Here is a 13,592-nt window from a genome sequence, read left to right as displayed (position 1 = left end):
GCCAAACCTCGAAGCCAACCATATTTGCATAAGTAGTGGCAGTAAGGAGCGGTCAAGATGTTCAATCTTACGATCAACTAGAATACCTCGACCGATAGAATCATTATGTTCATTAGGGGCAATTCCCAACCCATGTTGATAACACGAGGTGAGTAACCTTTAATTTGTCCAGTTGTTCAAAGCAGTTTTCAGGGGGCCAAATATCAAAGGAGATAACCTTCGACCGACCCAATCGTCTGTCAAGGGTATCATAGGACAAAGACGCATGGGGGCAATCTCTAACTGGTCCTCTTGTCCAAAATGACTATTGCCATGTAAAGGTGCTTGGGGGGGAAACCTCTTGCTGCCCCTCCCCCAGTGGTTGTCGATCACGTGGTGTAATGGACATACCCTAGGCAATCTGAGTGACACCTCAGTTGAGTAGAACTATCAAGCTTGCAATAGCTGGTTGACAGGGACGATGTTATAGGACTCATTTATGAACATGGGGTCCAATCGAACGACCAACGTATCGCTTCACTGATTTATAGGAAATCATACTTTTAAGTGGGTTGATCAATATTATGAGTTTTCCAGAAATTTCAAGTTCCCTAAGTTCACACTTTTCTCTGGAGAAGGTGAGACCTCTACGATTAAGCACATTGGTTGCTTCACCATGCAATGTGGTAAGTCATCTCTCAATGATTTTTTTAAACCAATGTTGTTCAAGAATTCTTTAAGAACAACCACTTTCACATGGTACATAAACCTCTCTGCTATCTCAATCCAATCATGGAATGATATGGAAGAGAGGATTCACATACAGTTCCGTTGAACTGAGCTTGAGGTATCCATAACCGACTTGTTTAGGCCGTGAAAACTGTCTAATAAGATGATCAATCATTTCATCATTTGGTTCAACGGTGCCAAAAATCATTGTCCAGTTATTCTCCCTAAGGCTGAGTTTTTGGGCTCACCTTATAAGGCATGGTTTTTCGAGATTCAAAAGCAATCTAAAGGCATGTACATTGAACATTTGTTTGAGTTGTTAACTAGGGCAATCTAATACAAGCACATCTTCGAAAAGGAAAAACAATGAATGAGCACATCCAAGGACATATCTTATCATGGCCCGAACTATTAGTTGGTTGTAGAGAAAATACTCCTCACATGGTCAGATGAAGACCACAACATTTGTTACGAGGCGGCCATGCCCAAGATAGTTGACACACGATTATGTGAGTACTATGCCCTGAAAAAGGTCAAGTAAAAGGCCTCACCCTGTATAAACTCAAGGAAAGGTTCCTCTGAAACTCCAAGGTAATATACTTTTGATATCTCTATTGCCTAGGAGATGTTAGACATTCTATTGGAAGCCAAGTTCATCATGCTTCCAAACCACCAAAGATTCCTTCAGTGAAGGAATTCAAATAAGAGATATGTCAAGTATAACAAAACTAAGACTCATTCTAAGAATTGTAACATGTTTAGGAATATGGTGCATCAGAACATGAGCAAAGACCTCTTGAATTTCTCACAAAAGGAGGAAATGGGAATTGATGTAGAGCGGGTCGTGAACACTTTCATGTCCAAGATGGATCAAAGAAGGCCCGATTGGAGGCAGAAGTCATCAAGACCATCAGAACCTTAAAACTGGCATATCTCGCAAACAGGAATGAGTTACTCGGCATAGCATTTATGATTTTAAGGTAGGAAGAGCTAATTTATCCAACCAACCCAGCTATGTCGGGTTGCCCATGTCGAATTTGCGAGATTCCATCAGATCAACGGTCGAATTTCCTATTTATTTCTATTTTTACTATTTTTAGTAAGTTTTGGTTTGATTGCAACTTTTCATCCATTAGGCTTTAGGAGTTGTGTCCAACATAAAAAGTGTTTAGAAAAATTAGGAGAATAATGTTGTTAAGCCACATAGGAAACTTACTATAAATAGTAAATTTACTATTTATAGTAAGTTTTGAATTTTAGTGAGTTTTAGTTGTAGTTTAATTCGGAAACATCTTTCAAGGCTTGGTATCCCTATTTAAAGGGTTGTAGACTCATTTATTCTAGATATAAATTATTTTATAAATTTTCATAAATATTATTTCTATTTTCTTGGTTTTTTCTCGTGGATTCGAGAAGTCTCTGTGAGGAGTCCAGAGAAGCTTTGTGGATTCGAAGTAATTATCCCCTTGAGGAAGACAGTGGTCGACCTCATCACGTTCATCACTACGTCAATTGGTATCAGAGCCAGGTTTCCTCTCAGGCCGATAACAAACAACAAAGGTATGGAATAAAATCCTATAGACGATGATCCAGGGACTTGTTATTTTTCGGAAAGAATGGAAGCTTCCATCAAGAGAGTCAATTGATCAACCATGCAAGGGCTACAGGTAACCCTTGACTATCTTGCGGATGGGTTACTTCTGCCCCAAGCCCTAGGCGATGCTCCACCGCATGTGGTTATTGTACGGTATGACCTTGATTTTCGTAGAGCACTTCCAGTAGTAAATCGTAGGGCTACACCAGATGATTCAAGTTCTAGTGACGAGGACCTTAATGAAGAATTTACTCAACAACCAATCCATGGAGTCAATCATCTAAATTATACTGAAAGAGAGTATCGAGGTAAGGCCGAACTTCCTAGTTTTAATTGGTTATTATGTATAGAAATTTCCTTGATTGGCTAGCCGAAGTAGAACAATATTTTGATTACATAGACGTGCCAGAGATAAAAAGGTGAAATTAGTAGCGTTTAAATTAAAATCTGGTGCTTTTACATAGTGGGTCCAATTATAACTCTCACATGCCCCACAGAATAAGGCACCCATTTCATCATGGCCACGAATGAGATGTCTTCTTCGATCATGATTCCTTCTTTGTGATTATAAGTAGGTATTATTTCAGCAATACTAAAACTGTCGATAGGGGAATCGAACCATCACCGACTACACCAAAGAATTCCAATGGTTGAAAATGTGAAATGACCTGTCAAGACCGTAGATGAAGCGGTTCAATTGGGTTACAATTTATATGTGGGTTACGATTGACGATTCAAGATCGAGTTTAGATGCACCCAGTCAGGACCATGGATGAAGCGATTCAATTGGCAAGTAGGGCAGAAACGCAACTTGCAAGAGTTCCTGATCGGCTATATCCTTTAACTCGACCCCCCATGACGAGTCTCATGTAGGATCTAATGCTGGCACGAGGAAAAGAACCAGTAGGAGAATATCATCAACCTCCTGCAACCGCAAACTGTGATATAGGGAGTGACTCATCTAGACATCAATGTGTAACACCCAACAGTGGGCCCGATCAGGATTAAAAATCCTTACGTTCGGCTAAGGTCGAACAATCGTTACCATTGTGATGGTGGACGAGTTGTATCTACCAACGACAAAATATCCTTCCCTGTACTCAATTAGTTGGATAAAAAGGTGAACAATACCAAGGTAACTAAATAATGCATTGTCTCGTTTTCAATTGGCAAAACTTATAAGGATCAAGTACTTTGTGACGTCGTCGACATGGAAGCATACCATATGTTACTCGATCGACCATGACAGTCGGACCATGATGCGACCCACCGAGGATGAGACAATGTTTACGTCTTCGTCAAGGATAGCCAAAAAATAATCCTTACTCCTACTGCACCAGAGAAACACCCCAAAGCTTCTAAAGTAAAGGGGAACTCCCTCTTGACCATTCAAGATTTCATGGAGAAATCTAAGAAAGCTGGCAAGGTATATGCCATAATGGTAAAGGGCGAGGAATCGAAACCCTTAGACATTCCCCTACGTTTATGGCCTTTCATGAATGAATTTAAAGAATTTTAGCATAAAGATTTACTTAATGGATTGCCCCTCATGAGGGACATCAAACATCACATAGGCCTTGTCTTTGGGTCTGGCTTACCCAACCGCCCTCACTGTTAGGTGAGTGAGAAAGAATGTCAGATCTTGCAAGCAAAAGTGAAAGAAATGATCGATACTAGTAAAGTCAAGAAAAACATGAGTATATGTATTATGTCAGCTCAAGAGCTTAATATCAAGTAAAGAAAAAGGCTAATAAGCATTAACATCAGAAGTTATCTCGGAATCATAAGCCAGGTCTCTTGAGTAACTTGTGGACGAGTTTTTTCCAAGTGGAGGGGTCTGATGTAGAATGTGTCACAGATACATTCCTAGCATGGTTGGACCAAAAGAAGGTTGACCGTAAATTGATCATAACTTTTGATCCACGTATCGTTACGGCGCACCATACCAAGTATGAAGAACCAAAGTAGTACAAGAACTCGAGGACGAGTTATTTTGAAGTGGAGGAGAGTGATGTAGAGCAGGTCGTGGACACTTTCATGTCCAAAGATGGATCAGAGAAGGCCCGATTGGAGGCATAAGTCATCAAAACCGTCGGAACCTTAAAACAGGCATATCTCGCAAACCGAAATGAGTTATTCAACGTAGCATATATGATTTTGGGGTAGGACGTGCTACTTTATCCAACCAACCTAGTGAGGCCAGGTTGCCCATGCTGAATTTGTGAGATTCCATCAAATTGACGGTTGAATTTCCTATTTATTTTCGTTTTTACTATTTTTAGTAAGTTTTGGTTTGATTGTAACTTTTCATCTGTTGGGCTTTAGGAGTTGTCCAACATGAAACGTGTTTAGAAAAATTAGGAGAATAACGTGGTTAAGCCACATAGGAAACTTACTATAAATAGTAAATTTAGTATTTATAGTAAGTTACAAATTTTAGGGAGTTTTAGTTGTAGTTTAATTCTGAAACTTCTTTCGAGGCTTGGTATCCCTATTTAAAGGGCTATAGACTTGTTTATTGTAGATATCAATTAATTTATGAATTTTCATGAATACTATTTCTATTTTCTTGCTTTTTCCTCATGGATTCGAGAAGTCTCTATGAGGAGTCTAGAGAAGCTTCATGGATTTGAAGAAGTTATCCCCCTGAGGAAGACGGTGATTGACTTCATCACGTTCATCCTTGCAGCAGGAATTAATTGAGATCCCCTTCTCGGGGCGGCCAATGATAACATCTCTAAATTGAGATGATAACGACCTAAGGAAAAGCATGTGGAAATGGTACACCTGATTAGTTGACCACATGCGCTACAGGTTGAGATACGGTCAGTTATTACCAAGGGTACCGATGGTCCAACATCGTCCATAATAACCAAACTGAGCACAAGCAAAAGGCTCACCCCTAGCCCTAAAGGAAAGGTTCATTTCAAAGGGAATAATCATCAAAGACCACTTAACTAAAACCAAGGATTAAGGAAAAGCACCAATGGTCAACCAAGACCCCAAAAAGTGCGAATATTGTTAAACCTTCCTAGAATCTGTCTACACGAATCCCTCGTCTGTTATACATGTCATGAAAAGATACCTCAAGGAGGGAACTACGCGGTTCAATAAACCCTGACATAAGGGTAAAATGCCACCAACACATGGTCAGGTTATCGTCTGACAACCACCCAGTCAACAATCAAAGCAACATAGCTCGGAGAAAGCAATCCTCAGCAAAGTAGTCGGTTCCAGAGAGAAGAACAAGAAAAACGCCCGGGTCCTGATCTAGATGCACGTAGATGCCCAATCTGGACAATATTTCAAAACTTGGGTATGGAATTCAACAAATCAATCGTGGCAGCCCAAGGTCCAGATCTAGATGCACGTAATTGCCCAATCTGGGCAATATTTCAAAACTTGTGTCTGGAACTCTAAAAGAATTGGTGTTTAGATACAAACTCTTAAGAGATGAAATGGCATCTAAATATGGTAGAATGCTTCTATTCAAGTGGTTACAACTCAGATCAAAGTGCTCTAGATTGCTCAATCTCGACTATCTTTTGAAACCTGCATATGGGTGATGTCCTGTGTTTAGGACTTGCTTATAACAGGAGAATAATCCCAACCATTATTAAATTTTCATTAAAAATAAAATAAAAATATTTACTCAAAAACATAACATGCCCAAGAGGAAAAACTTAAGATGGCCCTTTGTTTCCAACACTCTCCCTTCCCTTAGATCTTGTGTTCAGCATGAAACAGATGGCAATGCTATAGTGAATTGAGATACGAAGGCAAGAAGAAAGTTTTCTTATAATTATGTGGTAGATGGCCTCAAATCCCAAGAACTCTCTCTCTCTCTCTCTCTCTCTCTCTCTCTCTCTCTCTCTCTCTCTTTTTCTTTTTTTCACTTGTATGATTGAAGCCTTATATCAATTACTGGTTTTTCTCAAGTCCAACTTGAAATGGATAGAATTACAATTTAAAAGTCAGCCTGCCGAGTGCGTTTTGGATGCACTATTAAGTTGAATTTCAAATTCTGTAGTAACCCCTGTGGGTTCCACCATGATACATGTATCTTATCCATGCAGTCCATTCATGTTGCAAGCTCATTTTAGGGTATGAGACCAAAAATGAGATAGATCCAAAGCTTATTTGGGCCACACCAAATGAAGAAGTGGGGATAGTGACACATACCGTGGACACCTTCCTAGTGTCCAGCCGCCATGTTTATTTTCCATCGGACCTGTTCATAAAGTCACATAAACCTGGATGAAGGCAAAACAGAAAAATCTGCTTTATCCAAAACTTTTGTAGCTCACAGGAAGTTTTCAACAGTAGGAATTCAATCTCCACTGTTTCCTGTGGTGTGCTCCACTTGAGCTTTGGAACTGCCTCACTTCTGTGATGATGATCTAAGATGACCTGGAAAAATGGATGGACTGCATGAATGGTTGGCACTGGAGGATCACTACAGAATCTGAGTCCTCTCACCTCCTTCCCCTCTCTTCAAACACTTTAGGTTAAAGCCAAAGGTGGCTTCTTTTGATCGACCTCAGGCCCTTAAAAAACATAAGAAGAAGAAGAAGAGGAAGAAAGCACTGAAACCTACCTTTGTTTTTCGCCACAGTTGAGCTTATAATATGGCAGAAGAGTTAATATTATTATCTGCTACTACTGATGGCAAGAATCAACAACTATCTCAAAATGTGAAATTTCAAATGCCATTTTGATATGCATGTGAGGGACTCCTATCAGTAAGATCTATATGCTTTTATTTAGAAGGGATAGTGAGCAATTCAGTCTCTTAAACTGCTGTTATCAATCTCTGGTTAATTTCTTTACAATTGATCGACTTACCTTTAGAGGGGAAGCGTCCTTCCATATTATTGGAGCTTAGATCAAGAGTCCTGAGGGATGAGAGTGAACCCAAATAGAGAAAAATGTTTCACTGAAGGAGTTAAAACTGAGGTCAAGGTGCTCTTAGAATGGGAAAAATCCCATATGGGTGATGTCCTGTATTTAGATCCTGCTTAGAATGGGAAAAATCCCAACCATTCTTAATCTTTCATTATAAAAATAAATAAATTTCTTCAAATGCATCATGCCGAAGAGGAAACACCAGGGGCCTTTATTTCCAACACACTGCCTTAGATCTTTTGTTCAGCATGAAACAGATGGTGATGCTGGAGTGAATTAAATTGCAACGGTTAAAAATGTTTCCCCTGTATTTATGTAGGAGAAGGCCTCTATTCCAACAACTCTGGTTTTTTTTTTTTTTTTTTCGCTGAAGTCATCCTCGTTGTCATTGAAGCCCTGTTTTTTCAGGTCCAAATTGAAATTGACAGAATTACAATTCATAAAGGAGAAATCACTACATACCTTGGCACATTTGCAATTCAATTTATTAGGACATCTGAAGTCAGCCCTGTTTTAAATCAAGGAAGAATGTTAAGATTGTAGGAGATACAGGTACCTTCATCATCAACCCAACCAGCGAGGTAATTCTCAGACAAATCGAGGCTCCGCAGTTCCCCAAAGGATAGAAGTAAGTCGGCATTCAGATACCATTCTCCCAACTCGTCTTCCCTTGTTTCATTGAGAGAAATTTCAGTCACTCGGCCTGTCTCATTGTTGCACTTGATTCTTTCCCAACTACAACAGTCAGTCCCATCCTCCCATGTAGGAAGAGAAGACCCATTCGGATAATTGATGGAAGCTTTGATCACCAAGAGAGAAGTCCTCTCCTTGTCCAAGTACCCAAGACACCCATGACTATGGTACTGAACAAAAACCAAAGTCCACAACCACACAACCAATGCCCAATCCATGGAAATTGTATTACTTTTCTCCTCTGTATTCCAGCAGGAGAATGTTCTTCAATTTATAAGTGTAAAAGTTCTAAGGTTGGTCCGGGTCGAGGGACGCGTGGGAAAGGTGATGTGTGTGGCTGATTGGGTTGGGTTTCAAGTGACGTTGGCCCACTATAATGTTTATTTTATCCATGCCGTCTATTCATTTTGGATTATTATTTCAGTGCATGAGCTAAAAAAACAGAGTAGATCCAAATCTCAAGTGGACCACACCATAGGAAAACAGAGGTGATTGAACGCCCACCATTAGAAACATCCTAGCGGCCACTGTAATGCTTATTTTGCATCCAAATGGTCGATTAATGAAGAGAAAACACAAATACTAACTTGATCCAGAACTTTGTGGCTCACAGGAAGTTTTTAATTGCAAGCATTTAATCACCACTTATCCATGTGGTGTGGTTCACCTAAGATTTGGATATTCCTAATTTTTGGGTTCATGCCCTAAAATGAGCTGGCAAATTGGATGGACGGCAGAGATAAAACACATTCATCATGTGGATCCCACTCATTGTTAACATGCAATCCGTGTCCGTTTGGAAGACGCATTTGAGAATTTCGGTGGGAAGAGAGTGTCGCGTGACAGTGATGGTTATCTTGATACCCACGGCACATTTGACTTGAAATTTTTTTATATCCCTCTTTATGTATTTGTTGAATATCCCGTCATTCCATCTGTCTTTTTGTCTCATTTTAGGACGTCTCCCAACCTTTAGAAGATACAAACTCAAGGATACCACACCGCTGAAAACTGTGACGAGTAACCATTACAAACTTTTTGTGGACCACGAAAGCCTCCGATCAAGCTGATCTTTATGTTTTCCCTTCATCCAGGCCTTCTTGACATTATCACTTATATAGGAGATCAATACCATTAAAACAATCCTATTAATCCTGACCCTTTACCACTTATATATATTGGAGATCAATACCATTAAAATAGTAGGAACCATCATGATGATCAACCGGCACAAAGTTAGAGTTGTTTTCTCATCAGGTGGACCACAACATCAGAAGTAATAGGCAACCAACAGTCTATCTTAACGTACAAGTGGAGCCCACCAGGTGATTAGATCACCCTTATTGTTTGAAATGGACAACCTTCCTAGCTGAGCGTATGGTTTTCATAGAACTGATCATGTCCAATCGTAAGTGTGATGTTGGCGTGAAACATGGTACGGTGCCACAACACGGTGGCAGCATTGAACCGTTCATGTCATACACACACTATCCAGGTCCATTGTTCACCTGGAACATAGGTGGAAAATAAGTGATGCTCTGATACTCTAAGAATAGCATGATGGATGATACACAGGTATGTAAAAAAAATAAAAAATTCAAAAGCGGCTTCAGTCGCATGGAAATATATAATCCAAAATAAACTATACATAATATGCTTGCCAGTTTAGATGAATCGTCAACCCAAAAGTTTTTTTTTTTTTTTGTTAACCGGGCTATTAGATTGGTATATATTTAGTGGATGATTATATATATATATATATATATATATATATATATATATATATATATATATATATATAAACAAGTGTCAACGAATCAGAGGTTAGCATTGTTTGACCCATCCGAGTATCTTCTTTAGCGATTGGAATTTGTTTCTTTTTAATAACCTAAACCAGTAATGTGATTGGGATTCTCTTAGATGGGGATGCCTGAAACATACCTCACATTGAATCTTTTAACCTTTGATTATACAAGGGTATGGCAATCAAGCAAAAGAGCTACATTCCAAAGAGTTGAAATAGTCTAAATTGAGATATTTTTCTTGCCCATCTACTATATAATGTCTGACTAATTGGATTTGAATTATTGGAACATGACTCATAAACCCAAGTCAAAGCCCCAGTAGATAGAGCAAACCTATTATTCTACCACCCAATGAGAACTTAACAATGTGCATTTAGCTTATTCTACATACATGTGGAAGGTCTCTCCAAACACAGAGAGGCAGATATACAAATACAGAACACTTAGTAAGATTTGATTTTCTATATGGTGGGATATGCAACTATCAAATCCTTTCAACTAAAAATCATACATTTGCAGAGCTCGAGTGTGCCCTGGATTATGAAAACCAATGGATGCCTAAAAGTTCACTTTCTATATTATGGATGACCTAATAAGTAGAATTGCTTAAGTATTGAAAAAGGAGATTTAATTTTTATTTCTAACTAGATAGAAAACTCAAATCTCTCATTTCCGTTTGACGTTAGAACGTGTCCATGTATGTGTTTTATGGGACTCAACTTGATGTTTCAATGAACCTTGGAAATTCCTTGGCTTCCTCTTCCTTTAAAATGGGAAAGGTAAGAGTTTATTTTGACTTCATCATTACATAATGATCAAACCTGTTTTTCCACTCTCTAGGGCCAACATACTCAGATAATCTAATAATTTAACCATTTATACTCTCTTACTTAAACAAGCAAGTCATTTGACTGTAATCATGAATTAATGATGATCACTGTCTTTGATTTTTTGAATTGATTTAGAAGCACTAATTTTTTTATTGTTCTAAATTTGTCTTCAAATGGTCCTATTAAGCCTTATTTAGTACAACTTTCTTATGGTGGCCCTTTATGCACAGAGTCCGAAATATGTAGCAATCAGCGTATTGGCTACAAGGGACGACAACATACGTGTTTTATGCATGAGTTTGATTATTAAACTTGATTAGATTCTTATGTAGAACCTAAATTAAGCCCTTGTGTAAGCCACTAAATAGGTGTGTATGTGTAGGTTCTTGGGCAGGACCGATGTTCATGGCTAACCTATAGAAAACCATGTAAATCTTCGATGGAGCTGGTCTTTGTGTATGATTGTAAAGTTTAAAAGTAAAACTGATTTAAAACCTTTAAAATAGTGAATACCGGTACAATCTAAGAGATAATGCGTCCGTCGGAAGTAGAGTAGGGAAACCGAACCACTATGCATGCTTGTGTTTAGGATTATATTTGAGCACTTTTTTTTATTATACTTATGCGATAAATGTTTAATTATATGTGTGTGTGTGTGTGTGTGTGTGTGTGTGTGTGTGTATAGATATATATATATATATATATATATATATATATATATATATATATATATATATATATATACATGAATCATCTCAAAAGATCAACTAGACCGCACTCCAAATAACATGTACACAATTATACTGATAGACTAGTTGCTTACTTGCCATATCTTTGGTAGTCTATGTGATTGGACCATCTATTGGCTTGGAAGCCTTAGAGTTAATTGTTGTAGTTTAATTTTTATATTAGTTTAAGTTAAAAATTTGTGTTTTAAAATGTATAATTTTTAATTGGTCCTAACCACCCCAATCTAGGACATAGCCATCATTCCTTAGCTTCGCCAAGGTTTCGTACATAGCTCATGGGAACACCACGTGCAATTAGCCCGATCAAATAGTCATTACCTTGATCGATGAACACGTGATAATTCTTTTGGACAAAGCAGAAGTATAAGAAGAGGAAACATCTCAACCAACTGAAGTTTCTTCTAATTGAGCTACAACGGTGGACCTTCTTTCTTCTTTAGCCCCCTCGACTGATATTTTTCATTCCTTATCTCCTTTCTCTGCGGAGTTGCTTCCCATAGAAGATATTTTATCCTCCATTGATTGAGTCTTTCGATCTGACATCCTTATAGCAGAATCCCCTACACATTCATCAAAGATTTAGTAGTTGTATGAGTAATTACGAGCTTGTATTCACTCTGGTGTTGCTGATATCATCACGCCAGGATCAATCGTGAGACTTAACTTTCTTATTCTTTGATACCAAACTCTCACTCGATAGGATAAGTTCCTTTCGACCAAACTATCTGTACTCCTTAAATTTTTTAGCTTGATCCATGAGCATTAAGATAAGTAATTGCAGTTAAGAAACTTCAATCTGAGCATTCAATGGTCTATATCAGAATGACTAAAATTGTAACTGTCAGTAAACAAATTAGTGTTGTATACAGGGACCTGAAGGAGTCAGATGCAACCTTAATGGATTTGAAGGCTTAAATCTCTACCTTGGAGGATAAACTGAGATTATCGAAAGAAAAAGAGAAATCTCTGACCGAGTGTAGACATAATTAGAAGACTAAAATAAAACATCGAGACATTTATATGGAAGAGCACACTCCAATGATGTTGAGAACTCTACAAGTTCGGCACAGAGAAATCAATAATGATCTCTAGCAGACTAAGAGAATCTACCCTGGACAGTACCTACAATACTCCTAGACTCTTCTAAATATCGTCAATTTTTATATCATCATTTATTAGACTCGGTCGTGTGAGAGCAACGAACAAAAGAGAGAAACTGAGTACAAAGCCCACATGATCGACACCACATCGATCAAGTCTTACGTTTTCTCCACTGAGCTTTGAAAAGTGGAGAGTCCAGAAAGGCTCAAAGGCAAATAAATGAACTCATCAGAGAATTTGCTGCTAAAGAATTTGATGAGATGAAGGTTGTTTATACCTAATTCACACTCAAGCCTAGCCATTTTCTTTAGTTTTTTAAAATAAAGATGTAATCGGCCTATCAAACACATTTTACTTATCCTCGGCCTTATAATATAATAATTATATTTATGTTTATTTTTGTTGTTCTACCGATTTAGGTCTTTATATATCCTTTGTGATTAGTCTAACCATCGTTTGGTCTGATATTTTCATATCTTTCAGATATTAAGACAACATGCTTTTAAAAATCTACCATTTATTGGATTTTTTAACATCCTTACTCCGAGAGGCAATATCACTTTTCAAACCATATTGACTTCACCGAAAGCTTTCTTTTCATCTTATTGTTGTATACTCAATTAACTCTGGCCTTATTCATCATGATGGAATTTAAGACCCTTACCTGAATTTCTTCTAGGTCCTCAAGTCTAATCAACATAGCCTCTGTGAACTCGGTCATGGTTAAGTTATCCTAATAGGCTACCCATAATGATGGCACAATCACTTCCAATGATAACAAAACATTATGCCCATAAACTGATCTGAATGGACTCATCCATGTGCTTATTTGAAATGAGTTATAATAAGCCCAAAGAGATTCTGAAAACTTAATATGTCATTGCTAGCATAAAATATTAAATGGCATACTAAGTTTATATTCTTGATGACCTTATTGCTAGCATCGACATTAGCATTGGCCTGAGCATAATAAGGTGTTGAATACATCAACTTGATTTTATACTGATTACGCATCACCTGGACATACTTGGAAGAAAATGCTGCTTCTCAGTCTAGAGTAATTGATTCAAGAATTTCAAACAAATAAATTATATGAGTATTAATGAACTCAATAATTTTTTAATGATTTGTTTTCAATATGAATTTTTCTTCTACACATTTGATGAAAAAATCGATCGTCACAATAATAAAGTTATGCCCCTTAGAT

The 13,592-nt window shown here is 37.9% G+C and overlaps 1 protein-coding gene across 11 annotated transcripts in view; it reads right to left on the bottom strand.

The window, feature by feature from the left end:
- LOC131221490 (receptor-like protein 56) overlaps window positions 1–13,592 on the bottom strand; it is a 106,773-nt gene that overhangs the window by 68,168 nt on the left and 25,013 nt on the right. The window contains exon 1 of one of the 11 annotated variants that reach the window (XM_058216760.1): window positions 7,764–8,445. The exons of 9 other annotated variants lie outside the window; for them this stretch is intronic. In XM_058216760.1, coding sequence (XP_058072743.1) covers window positions 7,764–8,118 — 355 coding nt within the window. In that variant the 5' untranslated portion in view covers window positions 8,119–8,445. Of the gene's footprint in view, window positions 1–7,147; window positions 7,732–7,763; window positions 8,446–13,592 lie in introns of those variants that run through there. One more of the 11 variants, XM_058216765.1, reaches the window with a different exon arrangement.

This window comes from Magnolia sinica, chromosome 12, assembly GCF_029962835.1.
Source record: "Magnolia sinica isolate HGM2019 chromosome 12, MsV1, whole genome shotgun sequence".
NCBI lineage: Eukaryota > Viridiplantae > Streptophyta > Magnoliopsida > Magnoliales > Magnoliaceae > Magnolia > Magnolia sinica.
Note: the sequence above shows the minus strand (reverse complement) of the source record. Positions and strands in the feature narration are given on the sequence as shown.